The sequence below is a fragment of the Engystomops pustulosus genome, chromosome 9 (assembly GCF_040894005.1).
Source record: "Engystomops pustulosus chromosome 9, aEngPut4.maternal, whole genome shotgun sequence".
In the NCBI taxonomy this organism is placed as follows: domain Eukaryota; kingdom Metazoa; phylum Chordata; class Amphibia; order Anura; family Leptodactylidae; genus Engystomops; species Engystomops pustulosus.
This window is the reverse complement of record NC_092419.1, coordinates 78154686-78172861: the sequence shown is the minus strand read 5'-3', so window position 1 is coordinate 78172861 and position 18176 is coordinate 78154686. Positions and strand designations below refer to the sequence as shown.

At 42.8% G+C, this 18176-nt stretch overlaps 1 protein-coding gene across 5 annotated transcripts in view; it reads left to right on the top strand.

Annotated features, from left to right (window-relative positions):
- The window catches only part of DLG3 (discs large MAGUK scaffold protein 3), a 178696-nt gene that overhangs the window by 106435 nt on the left and 54085 nt on the right, over positions 1–18176 (top strand). For all 5 annotated transcript variants that reach the window (XM_072125899.1, XM_072125898.1, XM_072125902.1 and 2 more), the window contains 5 exons: positions 13601–13651; positions 13804–13928; positions 14242–14411; positions 15355–15491; positions 15567–15711. In XM_072125899.1, the coding sequence (XP_071982000.1) occupies positions 13601–13651; positions 13804–13928; positions 14242–14411; positions 15355–15491; positions 15567–15711 (628 nt within the window). The remainder of the gene's footprint in view (positions 1–13600; positions 13652–13803; positions 13929–14241; positions 14412–15354; positions 15492–15566; positions 15712–18176) is intronic.

The window sequence follows — 18176 nt, the reverse complement described above, 5'->3', positions numbered from 1 at the left end:
ATCTGCCCTAGATGATTTATGTAACTATATTACAATCTAAAGAACATTTAATGTGACCATGATACCTGCATTGAAGCCAGTGACTCCCTGACTGGCTTCAAATATGGTTTAACATTCTAATAGGAATGTCTGAAGGGCATTGGCAATGGCATTGCTCCTCCAAACACAATCTTTGCCTTTTCTGTAGGCCAATCGTGGACACTGTGAGTTTCATGTTCTTTCAACTTATACACATCCAAAGGGGCATAAGAAAATAAGATAGGACACTCAATGCCAACCATTTACCTACTGCCCTGCATCTAACTCTGTTGGGATTGTCACTCACTTGTCTTTATGTTTCACTTGGATGCTCAACCAATCAAAGTCAATGTAAGTAGGTGCTAATTACCGATGGGGCCTTAAATGTATCTGCCTATTGGAAAAGTAGATTGCAATATGATTCACTGCCTGAATCATCATTTTAGTTTAGAATTTTAGTTTAGCCCACAAAGTACTGTGTGTGTGTGTGTGTGTGTGTAGGTGGCAATTTTATACAAGTCATGTAGAATCATCCTCACATCCACAAATAAGCGACTTTTTCAATGCACTGAGAGTGTAGGTTTCAAACATGTAAATTAACTCTGCCAGTTAGTAACATTATGGTGAAAAAAACCAGAACAATCTAGAATAAATCAAACTATTACAATAAAGCTTTATTTATAAAGCGCCATCATATTCCGCTGCGCTGAACAGATCATGGGGTACACATACAAATAAAACAAGACATTACAGAGTACAAGCGGTCCCCTACTTAACAACACTCGACTTACATACGACCCCTAGTTACAAACAGACCTCTGGATATTGGTAATTTCTTGTACTTTAGTCCTAGGCTACAATGATCAGCTGTAACAGTTATCACAGGTGTCTGTAATGAAGCTTTAGTGTTAATCCTGGTTCTTATAACAACCCAACATTTTTGAAATCCAATTGTCACAGAGACCAAAAAAGTTCTGGCTGGGATTACAACGATAAAATATACAGTTCCGACTTACATACAAATTCAACTTAATAACAAACCTACAGTCCCTATGTTGTATGTAACCCGGGTACTGCCTGTATAAACATAATCAGATGAAACAATAGGAGTGAGGGCCCTGCTCTCAAGAGCTTACGGTCTACGAGTATGAAGGAGAGACCCAGAAGGTGACATGTACGATGGTCCAGTCATTCTTTAGGGGATAAAACAATTAAATAGGTAAATAATGTTGAATGAACCAGCGGCTAATGATATGCACTGAAACCAGGGTGCATCAGTCTGCAGAGAAACCTGCAGGGGACAAATCAGTGGAGGATTAGAAAAAAGAAAGCGAAGATTATACACAGTTAGCGATTGTGAAAGAGAAAATAGAAAAAATGGATAAAATCGGCTCACCCTTCGTTCCTGTAGCAGCTGAAGGTGGAGTGGAGAGCTGAGCCGGGACTAGAATCAGTATGGATACGCTTCCTTGTATCCATGTTTTTAAAGTTATTGAATAAACTACTATGTTTTTAACTGTATTTTTAACGTCACTTTTTTTTCCTGGAGATCGACTTGCTGGATTCCTCTATTTCCAGGGAATGTGATAGGTCTGCCTGAAAAGATGGGCTTGAAAGTTTGGTAGTTAGGCATTACCTGAATAGATTGTATGCTTTCATTTAGATGGCTAAAGAAATATTTAAGATCACAGTACAATTTGTATCATGCTTTTACAATCTGCTCTAATATGTAAGGGGTTTTTCATTTTCGGGAGAAATTCTGTGCAGGAAGTGAATGAGGTTATAAAGACACAGCAGTAGTTACCTGTAAAACTTCACTTTGCTGCTTAGTCCAGTGTTTATTGACTGGGCCTCAATGATTACATCACAAGAATTTTTTCTATTTTTTTAGACCATCTATAGTTATTTAAACCTAGATGATCTGATCATTTCAATGCACCACTGGTGCATTGTAACATATCTCCAGAAGCCAGAAGGAGCAGCAATCTCAACAAAAATGGTGGCACCCAGACGCCGCCATCTTTTAAATGCCTCCGCCAGCGATCAAGGGGATAATACTAGCACCAATTGCGGGTATTAGCGGTGGATGTTTGCTGCAATCCCCAACTCTGTACGACACCCCATGAGCCCTCTTCATACACCCTTAGTAGCTCTGCATCGTGAAAAAGGTGCATGGGGTTTATCATTGTAGACATTTATGGCGTATCACAAGATGTGACAAATATGTGGATATCACCTGTGGGAATCACAGATATCTGACAAAGACAGATTAAAGGGTTCTCCAGTGACAACAAGTTAGCCCCTAACCAGATCAGCAGCCTCAGCTATCTCCATCCGCGCCACAGAGACGAAATAACATGGTGCTCTGTTCATCTGGGTTACCCCTGTTCTCATGATCCATGGGGGTCCCATAACTGATCTTGTGGACAGGGGCTAACTTGTTGTTGCTGGATAACCCCTTTAAATTGACATAGGTGGATGTAAAATATATTTAAAGTTTTTTTATTTAAAAAAATAAAGACTTCACGTGATTAAAGTAAACTTTTTTATAGGGTAGGGAATACTGCATGTATTCATTCATTATGATTGTACTGTAGACATGCAAATTAGCGGACTAATTACATATGTACATATGTAAAATAATGTGGGATACTATACAGGCGGTCCCCTACTTAAGGCCACTCGACTTACAGACGACCCCTAGTTAAAGACAGACCCCTCTGCTCACTGTGACCTCTGGTGAAGCTCTCTGGATGCTTTACTTTAGTACCAAACTGCAATGATCAGCTGTAAGGTGTTTGTAATGAAGCTTTATTGATAATCCTTATTCCCATTAAAGCAAAAAATTGTCACTGGGGAAAAAAATTTTTTGTCTGGATGTACAATGATAAAATATACAGTTTTAACTTGCATACAAATTTGAACCTATCTTGTATGTGACCTGGGGACTGCCTGTATATACGTTTACAGGGACCAGGGATTGGTCCTGGTGCTGTGTTACTGTATGAAACTCGGTTCTAGTAATGTACTTATGTGTTGGACTCCATACTGGTTCTGTATTTACATACTAAGGGTATGTAACACCCCTTCCGGCCTACCTCTGCAGGAAGGGTGTATGGTGACTTCAAACTCAATATGGCGCAGTGCCTCCACCCGAATCTTGCTTGAAGCTCTGTAGGTAAGCAGGAGGGTGTTCCTCTTCTGCCAGGGGTTGACTCGGGAAACCCCTGCCTAAGCTGAACACACACTCACAATAGGTAAGGGTAAAACAACTTGGCAGGTTTATTGTGAGGGAAGGAATTAGGGATGAGCCAAGTGCAATGAATGCAAACAGGGAAAAGCATAAACAGGAATAAAATATTTACAGATGCAGATTTTCTACTAAAATGTACTGGTTGGGATAATGGTGCAGATGGGTCCATTTAAATAATGAGCTCTGTGAGCAACAAAGGGGATAAATCAGAACGCAACACAAATGACACCTGTCACTATCACACACTCTGCAGGTAATAACACGCACTCTCTACCTGCACAGATTATACTCTTATGCTGCAGCTATTAGCAGCTATTACACAGTCCAATCGTTGGGGCCCTGTTGCCGTGGATGATGGCGCGATTTCTGTAAAGTTGGTGCACTTAATACTCTCAGTATTTTCTTGCAAACTCCTTACTAACAATAAGGTCTACTCACAACTCTGAGTAACTGCACCCAGTCATCTGTTTGTGGCTGCAGGGTTCAGGCACCTGGATGGTAATGGAGGGGCAGGAAGGAACCTCCTGTGTGGTGGATGTGGAGACCTCCTGGGGATCAGGCTGTGGTGCAGAGGTGGAGCTTCTCCAGCAGGTCCTCCTCTTCTCTGGGGCTGTGGTGCAGAGGTGGAGCTTCTTCAGCAGGTCCTCTTCTCCTCTGGGGCTGTGGTGCAGAGGTGAAGCTTCTCCAGCAGGTCCTCTTCTCCTCTGGAGCTGTGGTGCAGAGGTGGAGCTTCTCCAGCAGGTCCTCTGGAGCTGTGGTGCAGAGGTGAAGCTTCTCCAGCAGGTCCTCTTCTCCTCTGGAGCTGTGTTGCAGAGGTGGAGCTTCTCCAGCAGGTCCTCTGCTCCTCTGGGGCTGTGGTGCAGAGGTGAAGCTTCTCCAGCAGGTCCTCTGCTCCTCTGGGGCTGTGGTGCAGAGGTGAAGCTTCTGCAGCAGGTCCTCTGCTCCTCTGGGGCTGTGGTGCAGAGGTGGAGCTTCTCCAGCAGGTCCTCTGCTCCTCTGGGGCTGAGCTGCTGGGCTGTCTCTAGTCCTCTGCTGTGTCAGTCTCAGTGCAGGACTCTCTACACTTTGCCATGTGCTGTCAGTCCTCTCTGCTGCACATGAGGTCTCTCTTTCCCACAATCCCTTGTTTCACCCATCAGCCCTCTCTCCAGCAGCTCCTCCTATCAGTGTCAGTGGCACAGAGCAGCAGGGATTGCTGGGAGATGTAGAGTCTGCTCGTGAAGAGTAGGTGCTGCTGTAATTGCCCAGCAATTACATCGTCTTGTTCACATGTTGTGCTCTTAGCAGTGGTTACAGGTACATTCACATGAATGTCAGCGAGCTGTTCACCCCTCTCCTCAGAGCTGGCGCCGTAATACAGCAAAATTTAGGACATGTCCTATTTTGCACCCTGCACGGCCTTGTTGCGGTATTGCAATGTGTGCTCACCGCTCAGTGACTGGGTGCCAAAGCCATCAAGCTTTGTTCTGGTGAAGTGTATATATTGATTACAGACACAATATATATTAATTACAGTCCTCCTGTCCTCCAGCCTCCTCTTACTGTGTCCTCCAGCCTCCTCTTACTGTGTTCTCCTGTCCTCCAGCCTCCTCTTTCTGTGTCCCCCAGCCTCCTCTTACTGTGTTCTCCTGTCATCCAGCCTCCTCTTTCTGTGTCCCCCAGCCTCCTCTTACTGTGTCCTCCTGTCCTCCAGCCTCCTTTTTCTATGTCCCCTGTTCCAAGGTAAACAAAACAAACTCTGTTACTTAACCCCTTAAGGACGCAGCCATTTTACAGCTTAAGGCTCAGCCCCATTTTTTGGATTCTGACTTGCGTCACTTTATATGGTTATAACTTTTGAACACTGTTACTTATCAAAACGATTCTGAGATTGTTTTTTCCCCACATGTTGTGCTTCATTTTAGTGCTAAATGTTGGCTGATAAGTTTATTTTCCAAAAAAAGAAAAAATGATGAATTTTTTGAAAAATCTCACTTTTTTGAAATTCAAAATCATTACATTTTCAGGTAGATAGATTTACCGCCTAAATAAGTTGCTGCATAACATTTCCCATGTGTCTACTTTACATTTTCATAATTTTTGAAATGTCTGGATAATATATTTTGATGTCGCTCGGCTTACAAATCGAATAGCGATTTTCCGTATTTTCAGAATTTACTCTTTTGCGGATAAATACAGTTTTGAATGAAATGTTACATATTTAGTATCAAAACCCCCGTATATAATCGACCCATTTTCAAATCTGCTCCCCTCAAACTATCAGAAACAGCTTTTAGGAAGATTGTTAACCCCTTGAGATCTTCATAGTAATTGAATCAAAATGGAGGTGAAATTTAGATTGGTCAAATTGTGCCGGTTATATGCTCATTTAGCACTAAAATTTACACATTTCCAAAAGATAAAAATAGAAAACCCACCATACAATTTGTTCTGCAATTTCTCCCGAGTGCAGAGACCCCCCACATGTGGACGTTACTTGTTTTATGGGTACACAGCGAGGCGCAGAATGGAAGGAGGGACCTGCAGCTGCCAGGATTTTAGTTTCCTCTTTGGTCCCTTTTGTAGGCTATAAATTTTCGCTTTTTCGTTATTGGGGCCATGTGATGGCATTTTTTTTTTGCGGGATGAGATGCTTTTTCCAGTGTTGCCATTTTGGGGTTGGTATCACCTATTGTTGAAAATTTAGGAACTCGTTTTTGAGGGTATGAGTAGAAAAGCATCAATTCTGTACTGGATTTTTGACTTTTTTTTTTCGTGTTCACCGTTTAGCCTAATAATCATGTTAGCTTTATTCTATGGGACGATACGATTACGGGGATACCAGACCTGAATATATTTTCTTACATTTTACTAAATTTGTCAAATAAAACCGTAATGTGGGAAAAATCTATCATTTTTGCATTGCCGTCTTCCAAGTGGTATAACATTTTTAATTTTTTGACTTGGGAGCTGGTTGATGGCTTGTTTTTTGCGGGACATGCTGTACTTTGCAGCAGTATCATTATGGAGTACATATGTTTTTTTGATCACTTTTGATGGCATTTTTTGTAAGATTGAATAGGTAAAAATGTTAATTTTTGGTAGTTTTTTTTAACGGCGTTCATCGTACGGGTTCAATAATGATTTACTTGTATTCTACGGGTTGTTACGGACAACGGTGATACTATATATGTGGGGTTTTTGTTATGATTTAGACTTTTTTGGGGTTATATGTCTCTTTATATGTTATGGGGCTTATGGGCATTTTTATTGATTTATTACTTTATTTTTTATTGAATAACATTTTTTTTTACTTTTTCACTTTTTCCACCATGGGAAATGACCAAGCAATCATCTGATTGCTTGTTCATGATAATACTCCGCAATAATGATGTATTGCAGGGTATTATCAGTGTTAGCCTATGCGCTTGCATAGGCTGGCACTATGCCAGTAAGATGACGTCACAGACGCCATCTTACGGGCAGTGCCTGCAGGCAGTGCTGGGGACCAGATCGGACCCCAGCACTTCCATAGCAGTGATCGGCGTCCCCCGAAAACGGTTCAGGGGGGGCGATCGTGGGGGAAAGACCCCCAGAGGCATTAAACGGGTTACACACCCGCGATCGGAGCCCACTCCGACCGCGGGTGTTACACTGGGGTGCCGTGTTTCCCGATGCCGGTTTGGCTCTGATCCAGAGCCGAGCCGGCATAATCGCCGTGGCGGATATATCCGCCACTGAGCGCTAAGTCACTGCGCGCCACGGAGTGTGAAGGGGTTAACAAGAAAAAGGAACTCTGTTACTTACCTTCGGTGGGTGAGTGCACTGTGCCTATATACACTGCAGGGGAAGTTGGTCTGTGCAATGTGCCTATATACACTGTGGGGGAAGGTGGTCTGTGCACTGTGCCTATATACACTGCAGGGGAAGTGGGTCTGTGCACTGTGCCTATATACACTGCGGGGGAAGGTGGTCTGTGCACTGTGTCTATATACACTGCGGGGGAAGGTGGTCTGTGCACTGTGCCTATATACACTGCAGGGGAAGTGGGTCTGTGCACTGTGCCTATATACACTGCGGGGGAAGGTGATCTGTGCACTGTGTCTATATTCACTGCCAGGGAAGTGGGTCTGTGCACTGTGCCTATATACACTGCAGGGGAAGTGGGTCTGTGCACTGTGCCTATATACACTGCGGGGGAAGGTGGTCTGTGCACTGTGTCTATATACACTGCAGGGGAAGTGGGTCTGTGCACTGTGCCTATATACACTGCGGGGGAAGGTGGTCTGTGCACTGTGCCTGTATATACTGCCGGGGAAGGTGGTCTGTGCACTGTGCCTATATACACTGCGGGGGAAGGTGGTCTGTGCACTGTGCCTATATACACTGCAGGGGAAGTGGGTCTGTGCACTGTGCCTATATACACTACGGGGGAAGGTGGTCTGTGCACTGTGCCTGTATATACTGCGGGGGAAGGTGGTCTGTGCACTGTGCCTATATACACTGCCAGGGAAGTGGGTCTGTGCACTGTGCCTATATACACTGCGGGGGAAAGTGGTCTGTGCACTATGCCTATATACACTGCAGGGGAAGGTGGTCTGTGCACTGTGCCTATATACACTGCTGGGGAAGGTGGTCTGTGCACTGTGCCTATATACACTGCGGGGGAAAGTGGTCTGTGCACTGTGTCTATATACACTGCGGGGGAAGGTTGTCTGTGCACTGTGCCTATATACACTGAGGGGGAAGGTGGTCTGTGCACTGTGCCTATATACACTGCCGGGGAAGGTGGTCTGTGCACTGTGCCTATATATACTGCCGGGGATGGTGGTCTGTGCACTGTGCCTATATACACTGCGGGGGAAGGTGGTCTGTGCACTGTGCCTATATACACTGCCGGGGAAGGTGGTCTGTGCACTGTGCCTATATACACTGCGGGGGAAAGTGGTCTGTGCACTGTGTCTATATACACTGTGGGGGAAAGTGGTCTGTGCACTGTGCCTATATGCACTGCAGGGGAAGTGGGTCTGTGCACTGTGCCTATATACACTGCGGGGGAAGGTGGTCTGTGCACTGTGCCTATATACACTGCAGGGGAAGGTGGTCTGTGCACTGTGCCTATATACACTGCGGGGGAAAGTGGTCTGTGCACTGTGCCTATATACACTGCCGGGGAAGGTGGTCTGTGCACTGTGCCTATATACACTGCGGGGGAAAGTGGTCTGTGCACTGTGTCTATATACACTGCGGGGGAAGGTGGTCTGTGCACTGTGCCTATATACACTGTGGGGAAAAGTGGTCTGTGCACTGTGTCTATATACACTGCGGGGGAAGGTTGTCTGTGCACTGTGTCTATATACACTGCGGGGGAAGGTGGTCTGTGCACTGTGCCTATATACACTGCGGGGGAAGGTGGTCTGTGCACTGTGCCTATATACACTGCGGGGGAAGGTGGTCTGTGCACTGTGCCTATATACACTGCGGGGGAAGGTGGTCTGTGCACTGTGCCTATATACACTGCGGGGGAAAGTGGTCTGTGCACTGTGCCTATATACACTGCGGGGGAAAGTGGTCTGTGCACTGTGCCTATATACACTGCGGGGGAAGGTGGTCTGTGCACTGTGCCTATATACACTGCCAGGGAAGTGGGTCTGTGCACTGTGCCTATATACACTGCCAGGGAAGTGGGTCTGTGCACTGTGCCTATATACACTGCCGGGGAAGGTGGTCTGTGCACTGTGGACTTCCCAACCGATTAGGAGAAAAGTCACTATACAGAATAAAGTGCTGTGATGTGTGCATGCTCAATCTGCACTCCATTAATTTCTTTAGGACAGACTGATAGCCCAAGTAATCAGATGTTTTTTATCCAACCTGTGAATGATAATTATCTATTGTGGCGCAGTCCCCTTGTAAATCTGAAATACAGGTTGTGATGTGAGGCAAATGATTGCCGGAGGTGCTTATCTGTATCAGAGACTGTTTATAGAATAGGTATGGATGTAGTCTTCAATTTTCAGGAAATTAAGCCTTTGGCCCTTTTTATGGAAATATGGCAAATTGCCATGTAAAAAACAGGGCGTTATTAGTTACAGGAAAAGTGCAGGAGAAAGGTTGCTCTATAGCAGTGATGGCTAACCTATGGCACTGGTGCCAGAGGTGGCACTCAGAGCCCTTTCTGTGGGCACTCAGGCCATCACCAGAGATGACTCCAGGTATCTTCCTGCAGTCCCAGGCAGCCCAGGACTTGCTGTGCACAGAGCTATTTTAAAGTGACAGGACTACCTGGGACTATTTTCTGCTTTATTGGTGTCCTCAGGGGCTGGTATCAATGAAAACTGTGACAGAGCAGGGAGTATAAATCACAAATTAAATTTCTGTGTTGGCACTTTGCGATAAATAAGAGGGTCTTTGTTGTAGTTTGGGCACTCGGCCTCTAAAAGGTTCGCCATCACTGCTCTATAGGTTTTTTTTCCAGATATATCCTCCCAGAAAGCTGATAGGAATGGAAAAGATCAAATACAAAGTTGGATAGCTATCTCCACTATTTCTCCAACATCTGTCAGAGGAAGAAAGCGATAAAGTGTCAAGTCAGGGGTAGTGCCATCTAAGCATTTATAGGGTGCTTCCAATGGTGCAAACATTGGGTTACCTGAATGGCTAGTGTCAGAGCTCAATTATAATTTTACAGAATAAGGATGGGTTGAGTTTCAAATCCAATTTTGACATACAGGAATCGAGGTAACTCAGGGCTCTCATTTACTAGAATATAATATCGGTCTATTTATTTTCAAGATTTAGAGTAGTCATATAGGGGAGTGAACACAGACAGGGGCCTAACGACAGTGGTAGCAGCCATAGCAATGCCTATGGGGCCACAGTGTGAGGGGGCCCTTTCATCCAAACTGACAGAGTGAAGGAGGTGTACCATTATATACATATTGTACATCATAATATGTATATGACATACAGTATGTGATGTATATACTGTATTATACTGTATGTGTATATATATGCTCTACATTTGTATATGGCTTTATGTGTGTGTTCATGAGTGGATAAATGTGTGATTGTAATTCGCATACAGTATAGACCAAACGCTTGGACACACCTTCTCATTCAAAGAGTTTTCTGTAATTTCATGACTAATTGTAGATTCACACTGAAGGCATCAAAACTATGAATTAACACTTGTGGAATTAAATACACATGTGTGAAATAACTATAATAACTAAATAAAATATGTCTTATATTCTCGGTTCTTCAAAGTAGATACCTCTTGCCTTGATTACTGCTTTGCACACTCTTGGCTTCCTCTTGATGAGCTTCAAGAGGTAGTGACCAGAAAATGTTTTCACATCACATGTGCCCTGTCAGGTTTAATAAGTGGGATTTCTTGCCTGTTTTCTAGCCATAATACAAATTCTAAGTAAAGAAAAACGAGTGGCCATCATTACTTTAAGAGACGAAGGTGAGTCCAAATTTGAGGTCTTATGTTCCAACCACCGTGTCTTTGTGCGATGCAGAAAAGATGAACAAATGGACTCTACATGTCTGGTTCCGTGAAGCATGGAGTTGGAGGTGTGATGGTGGGGGGGGGGGGTGCTTTGCTGGTGACACTTTTGGGGATTTATTCAAAATAGAAGGCATACTGAACCAGCATGGTTACCACAGCATCTTGCAGCGGCATGCTATTCCATCCGGCTTGCCTTTAGTTGGACCATCATTTATATTTCAATAGGACAATGACCCCAAACAAACCTCCAGGCTGTGTAAGGGCTATTTGACCAAGAAGGAGAGTGATGGGGTGCAGATGACCTGGCCTTCACAGTCACCAGACCTGAACCCAATCGAGATGATTTGGCATGAGCTGGACCGCATGAGTGAAGGCAAAAGGGCCAACAAATGCTAAGCATCTCTGTAAACTCCTTCAATAGTGTTGGAAGACCATTTCTGGTGACTACCTCTTGAAGCTCATCAAGAGAATGCCAAGAGTGTGCAAAGCAGTAATCAAAGCAAAAGGTGGCTACTTTGAAGAACCTACAATATGTTTCACACTTTTTTGTTAAGTATGTAATTCCACCTGAACACAGACTTAGATCATAGTACTGGTTTAAGGGAAGGTGCTGATGAAATTGAAATCTGCATGTCTATGCAGGAGAAATTGACATTGAGGTCTTCTACATGTGAGATGCTCAGTGAAGACCAGGTATACGTATGGCTGTTTAGATATAAGAAATTCAGTGTAGGTAGCGGGGTGCCGGTCTCTTTAGTAAGTGGCTGCACACATGTTTTAGCTGGTGATTTATTCCCAGCTAGACATAAATAGAGTACTAAATGTTTGTATTTGATATAGTTTTTCTTCTAAATATTTATTCATTTTGGAGAGGTTGTGTTATCACTTTGTAACTATGCCTCTTCCATTTACATGCATACCCTCTATATCTTTCCTCCTCTCACTTTGTGCTACTAATGGTTTTTAATAAGATTTTATTGTTGGTGGATAGTGCACATTGTTTAGAAGAATAGACCTGAAGACATCACTGTGTTAGTGAGTCCATTGTCCGCAGTTCTATATTCAGCTGGTTAGCGCCACCTACTGGGGTCTTGAAGATATCTCTACAGCAGCACCATGCTAAGGGTATGCCAGGGGGCTTTGGAAGAGTGATAGTGCAAGAGGTGATAATAGTACATTTTTCAATATAATTTAATTAGGAAAAAGCTTCTCTGTCCTTTTGTTCTCTCCTTTGATGAGAAGTGTTTCTATCAGCTGTCATTTTTTTAGTACAGGAGAAAAACCAAGGGAAAAGGAACATGTTTCTTATATTACAAGCATATTACAAAGTTTACTAATTGCAAATCTGTTCAGGCTTTTGGCTAGATTCACCCACCTTCTGCTTCCCCTCAAGATTCACCCTTTCTAAAATCTGTGCTGACAAAATGTAACTTAATATTACCCTGTGCTGTACAAGGAGGAGAAGGGTCTCCGGAGCAAAGGTTTTTATCTACGGTATATAAACCTCTAATTCTAAAGCCTATATAAGGCAATTCTCAGAGATGGTTTTAGGAACAACCACTCCTAGAAACAATAATAGTTCTATGTAAGTTGCCAGTGTGCAGCCTACACTGCAAACATTTGTTTATCCGGTCATCACATATTTTTTGCTGCACCTAAAATTAGGAGTTGACAATAATGTACCACAGGTAGTAACCTCTATACACTGCTATAGATATATGCTGCTGATTTTCTTAGCAGATAATATTTGTGAGTGTATTCAATATAAACATACCAAAATTTTGGATGATGGTTCCAAATGCAGTTAGTCCACAGGCTATGTACAAGATAGGTTTTACTTAAGTTGAATTTGGAACATGTTTATTTTGTGTAACTCCAGACAAATTTTTTTCGTCTCCCTGTGACAATTGGATTTTGTACATTTTGTGGTGTCATGGGAACAAGTATTATAAATAAAGCTCCATTACAAGCATTTTACAGCTGATCATTGCAGCGTGGGGCTAAAGTAAAGCATCCAGAGAGCTTGACCAAAAGTCACAGTGTGCAGAGACGTCTGTCTGTAACTAGGAGTCGTCTGTAAGTCCCATATCCTTAAAGAGGACCTGTCACCAGATTTTGACTACCCTGAGTAACAATGCCTGCTGATAAAGGGTTACAATCTTCCCCATATCAGCTAAAATTAGCTGGCAGTGGGGCCCTCTACCTTAATTACAGCCATTTTTCTGATATGCAAATTAGATTTGTGTCTGGTGACTCTTCTCTCTCCCAGGTCTCTTCAAATCACTGATCTGCCTCCCTGTACTTAGGGACTGTCTACTTATAATCAACTACAGACAAATAAAACTCTATGTACAAATGAGAAATATTGTGTCAACTTTTTAAAACGGTGCCTTGTGTTACATTCATGACATGTGACCAGTGACATCATTGCAGGTCCTTTAGTCTTCTAAAAATAGCTGTTCTAAAAATAACTGTACACTATGTATGTGATTACATGAAATCACAGCAGCCTCCGTGGGAGGATGGAGAGGAGTAGAGGTCCATGGAGGCTAATGTGACTTCATGTGGTCAGATACATGCATGGGGTACAGTTTGCTATTGTTAAGAGGCTAAAGTACCTGATATCATGTCACTCTGGTCACATGACATGAACGGTGACCAGTAAGGAGGCATAAGGCATGGGGAGGATTAGCTGGGAGGGGCCGGGCAAGCAGGACACGCCTCTTCTGATGCCAGGAAATATAAGATAAATGGTGATTTATGTGGATGTAAAGAAAAATTCATTTGTGTGTAAAAGTGTTACTGTTGTTTAACATTTAATGCTTTCTTTGCAGGTAAACGGTAGTGATGCTTTATATAAGTATGAAGAGATTGTATTGGAAAGGGTAAGATATAAAACATTTCCTCTTCTTTTTATCTCTTATTCAATGCCCGCATAACTTTTGAGAACCTATAAACTACTCCACCCTGAATAAAATAAGCCTCTTCTCAGAAGTTTTTTCAACTTAAATTTTATTGTTATTGATACATTTTGCAGGGAAACTCAGGACTGGGGTTCAGCATTGCTGGAGGAATTGATAATCCGCACGTTCCAGATGACCCTGGAATATTCATCACAAAAATAATCCCGGGAGGAGCTGCAGCAATGGATGGAAGACTAATGTAAGAGATGATTGTGCTTATAATAACTTTACTTTTATTTCCCTTACATAATGTATGTTAAACATTGGTATCCTGGGGATGTCTGGCTTATTATGCTGCTATTCCTATACTGTTACCTGATCCCATCTCCCCCACCTCGGAGAGGACTACTCAGCTAATACTGACTACAGAGATCGTCCTCCTCAGCCAGTGATACAACGTTGATTTTTTTTCAAATGTTTTTCATTGGATGGACAATATCTTTAACAATGTTATTGTTGTTTTTATTAGTAATGATGCCCCTTATAGTTAATTTTCTTTGCATTTGCTACAGGGTGACTGACTGTGTCCTGCGGGTCAATGACGTAGATGTAACTGAGGTGGTGCACAGTAAAGCTGTGGAGGCTCTGAAGGAGGCTGGTCCTGTAGTGAGATTGCTGGTCCGACGCAGACAGAGTCCTCCCGAGACTATAGTAGAAGTTAATCTACTCAAAGGACCTAAAGGTAAACATTAAATACAACATGCAAGTGAATAAACTTTCAAAGCAGGTTTCCAGGTGAATTTTCCTTACATCCCTACAATAGGCAGCTTTCTGTGGTGCTCCTGACATTGAGAGCAGCTAAAAAACAGCTAATCAGTGGCGATGCCAGGTATTAGAACCCATTGATCCATCACTATAGCTCTTCAATAGAAGAAAATACCTTTAAAGGGAATCTGTCACCCTTAGTGTCACAGAGCAGACCGATATTGAATTTTGAAACAGTCGATGAATTAGGGGGCAGTGATTGACAATCCTTCATGTATGACCATGCATCCAAAAATAGCTGTCAGTCATAGATATGACCAGCCCAATGACTCCTCTACTGTTTCTAAACTGAAGCTTTTTCTGCAAAAATGTATATCTGTCTGTGCAGCTCCTTCTGCCTCCAGACTACATTTGACTTTCATGGTGATAGGTCCGCTATAATGAATGTTTAAAATATCAGTAACCCTAAAGATTCAAACCATAAGGTAAAATCCATTTACCTAATGGATGTACTTGTATAGCTGAAAGTATAGTTCAATAGGATCAGTAGTGGATTATAATATAAGTGGTAGTCCGGGCCAAGCCTTTTAGGGACCTTCACCCATAAAATCTTCATACATCTGTTTCTGCCCTCAATACAAATGTACACAAGAGTCCATTTCTGGACCTTTGAAGGTCCTTCAAAGGTCCTGAAACTGTAGATTGAAAGCAGGCAGAAGGGACAAATCCTCCAGGGCCCAAGAAGCTTGACTCTAGTACCAAGGCTGGTGGAAGTCTTTTTCCACTCCTTTCTGTTTTTATAACATTCAAGCTGGGTCAAATAAATTGCAATTTGAAGTTGATGATTCAGACAAGATAGAAAAAATAAATAAACATAATTTGATGTACTCCAACTATAACTTCATCTGCACTTTCTACAGGGCTGGGGTTCAGTATTGCTGGAGGCATAGGTAACCAGCACATTCCAGGGGACAACAGTATCTATATCACCAAGATCATTGAAGGTGGGGCTGCACAGAAAGATGGAAGGCTGCAGATTGGTGACAGGCTTTTAGCTGTAAGTAACAGCCTGCTGAAAAATGCCGAAAGCTGTGGCTTCTTTTTAGTAATGTTATGTCATGTTTTCTTGAAGGTGAATAACACCAACCTCCAGGATGTCAGGCACGAGGAAGCTGTAGCTGCACTGAAGAACACCTCTGACATGGTCTATCTTAAAGTAGCTAAGCCTGGCCCTGTTCATCTCAATGAGATTTATGCTCCCCCTGACTACGCTAGCAGTGAGTATATTGTATTTCAGGGAAGGAAAATAAAGTGATACTTGTAACATGTAGGTGTTGGACTGAAGGTTTCGTTACTAAACAAGATAAGTGCAACAGCACCTGCTTTTCAGTTATTTGATGCCTGAGGTGGCGCTCACACGTTGTGTTTTAAAATACAATGCAACGGAAGGGGCTTGCCTAAACGCACATGTGTTTTCAATGAAACGCATGCAATAGAGGATGAGCACCATGCATAATGCATGTAATCAATGCATGGTGCTTGTTACCAATAATATGCACTTCACTTGTAACGCATATGTGATCGCCTTTTAAAGCGCAATACATGTGAACAGTCTCAGTCTCCTGTGTACTGGCAGGTAGTGCTCTGTACTCTGCTATGATTCCATTCCTGCATGTGTTTGCGCCCTGGGTAGTCTATTCCAATTGTCATTGGTGTGTGAACGGAACTTCCCCACCCATGAAACACGGGGAACAAGCAACAGTTCACAGGACCATTGTTTGCATTCCATATAACTGAACACATTGGCCCAGATACAGGCGGTCCCCGACTTAAGAACACCCAAGTAACAGACGACCCCTAGTTACGGCCCTATGGATGTTGGTACTTTACTCTACTTTAGTCCCAGGCTATAATAAACAGATGTAAGAGTTATAAGGTTTATTGTAAATCCTGTTTTTTATGACAATCCAAAAGTTTTAAATTCCAATTGTCACAGATGTTACAAATGTTATAAAATATACTTCCTACTTACATACAAATTCAACTTATGAACAAACCTACAGAACCAATCTTGTACGTAACCCGGGGATTACCTGTATATCACTGTATATCATTGTGTCTGTGCCAGTTTTTTTGTTTAAGTTTGCACCAGAAAAAGTGTCTTTGGAGCTTGCAATTGTATCTATGAAGTGTTTTCACCACTTTTGTATAGCGGTTGCATTTTGTCTGCCACTTTACAAAACTGTGCACCTAAAGGGGTGTGGTAGTGCTAGTGTGAGACACATTTATTACTGAGCTGCTGCACAATCCTGTTTCGACAGTGACATGTTGTCTACAGCAGAGTGAAAATAAATTGAAAAAAGGAAAAATACAGCTCACCCATATTATGTAGACATCAGGAAGATGGGAGGAGGAAGGTGGGTGCTGGGATGGCAAATCGCTAGTCCAAAACCAGGAAATAATTGAGGGAAAAAAATAAAAACCACAAATGTTCCCACACTCCATGTAAACAGTAGTTTAAGTAAAAAAGTAAAAGATGTTACCGTATATACTCGTGTATAAGCCGAGTTTTTCAGCACAAAAAATGTGCTGAAAAACTTCACTTCGGCTTATACACGAGTCAAGAAAAAAATAAAAAATGTAATCTTCAGCGCGGGTCCCGATCTTCAGCGCGAGGCTCCCGATCCTCAGCGCGGTACCAGGCGGCGGTGGGTCCTCTTCTCTCTTCTGTAGCTGGCAGATCGCGTCCATGTGATCTGCCGGCGGCGCGCAATAAGATGCAGTGGTGTCGCAGCTGATGACGTCATCAGCCGCGACACCGCGGTATCCTAGTGCGCGCCCGCATGGAAGTGATCTGCCGGCTACAGAAGAGAGAAGAGGAGCCACCGTCGCCTGGTACCGCGCCGAGGATCGGCGAAAGATCAGAAAACCCAGGTAATATGAAAAAAATTCTAACATTTTTATATTACCTGGGTTATCTGATCCTCCTTTTCTGATACTGCAGGTGAGGACAGGTGTCGTGTGACCCCCATTAAGACATAGGTTGCAGTGATGTCACAGGTTATGACAGAATTATTATTATCACATCATAGATCGCTCTTAATTAGCAATAGATTCCAAGAACATTTGATCACGGGAAAACCGACCATTTTAATTTAACAACCTTTTAGGTGTGGGATTAGTGAGTGTACTTGCGCCTTTCACTGCTTGCACATATATAAGGCAGACCTTACCGTCAAGTGTCGATCCATTATACGTGTAATCTGCCCAACCTTCCTGAAAATAATACGGAATGTGGAGATCAATTTTATAATTTTCTTTTTACACCTTAATACACAACTTTCTTCACTTAAATTATTGTATCTTACAAATCCACTGCCTGAGTTTGCCATTGTTTCTCCATTAGCTCTACAATGAGGCATCAGTGTTGCCAGATTGCCAGCACAGCATAAAGTGTGGCCTTCCACATTACCGGCAATCCCCGGGTTACGTACAAGATAGGGTCCATAGGTTTGTTCTTAAGTTTAATTTGTATGTAAGTCAAAGCTGTATATTTTATAATTGTAGATCCAGACAAAAAATTGTTTTACCTCTGTGACAATTGGAGTTTCAACATTTTTTGCTATAATGGGACCAAGGATTATCAATAAAGCTTCATTACAGACACCTTACAGCTGATCATTGCAGTCTGGGACTATAGTAAAGCATCCAGAGAGCTTCACCAGAGGTCACAGTGGGCAGA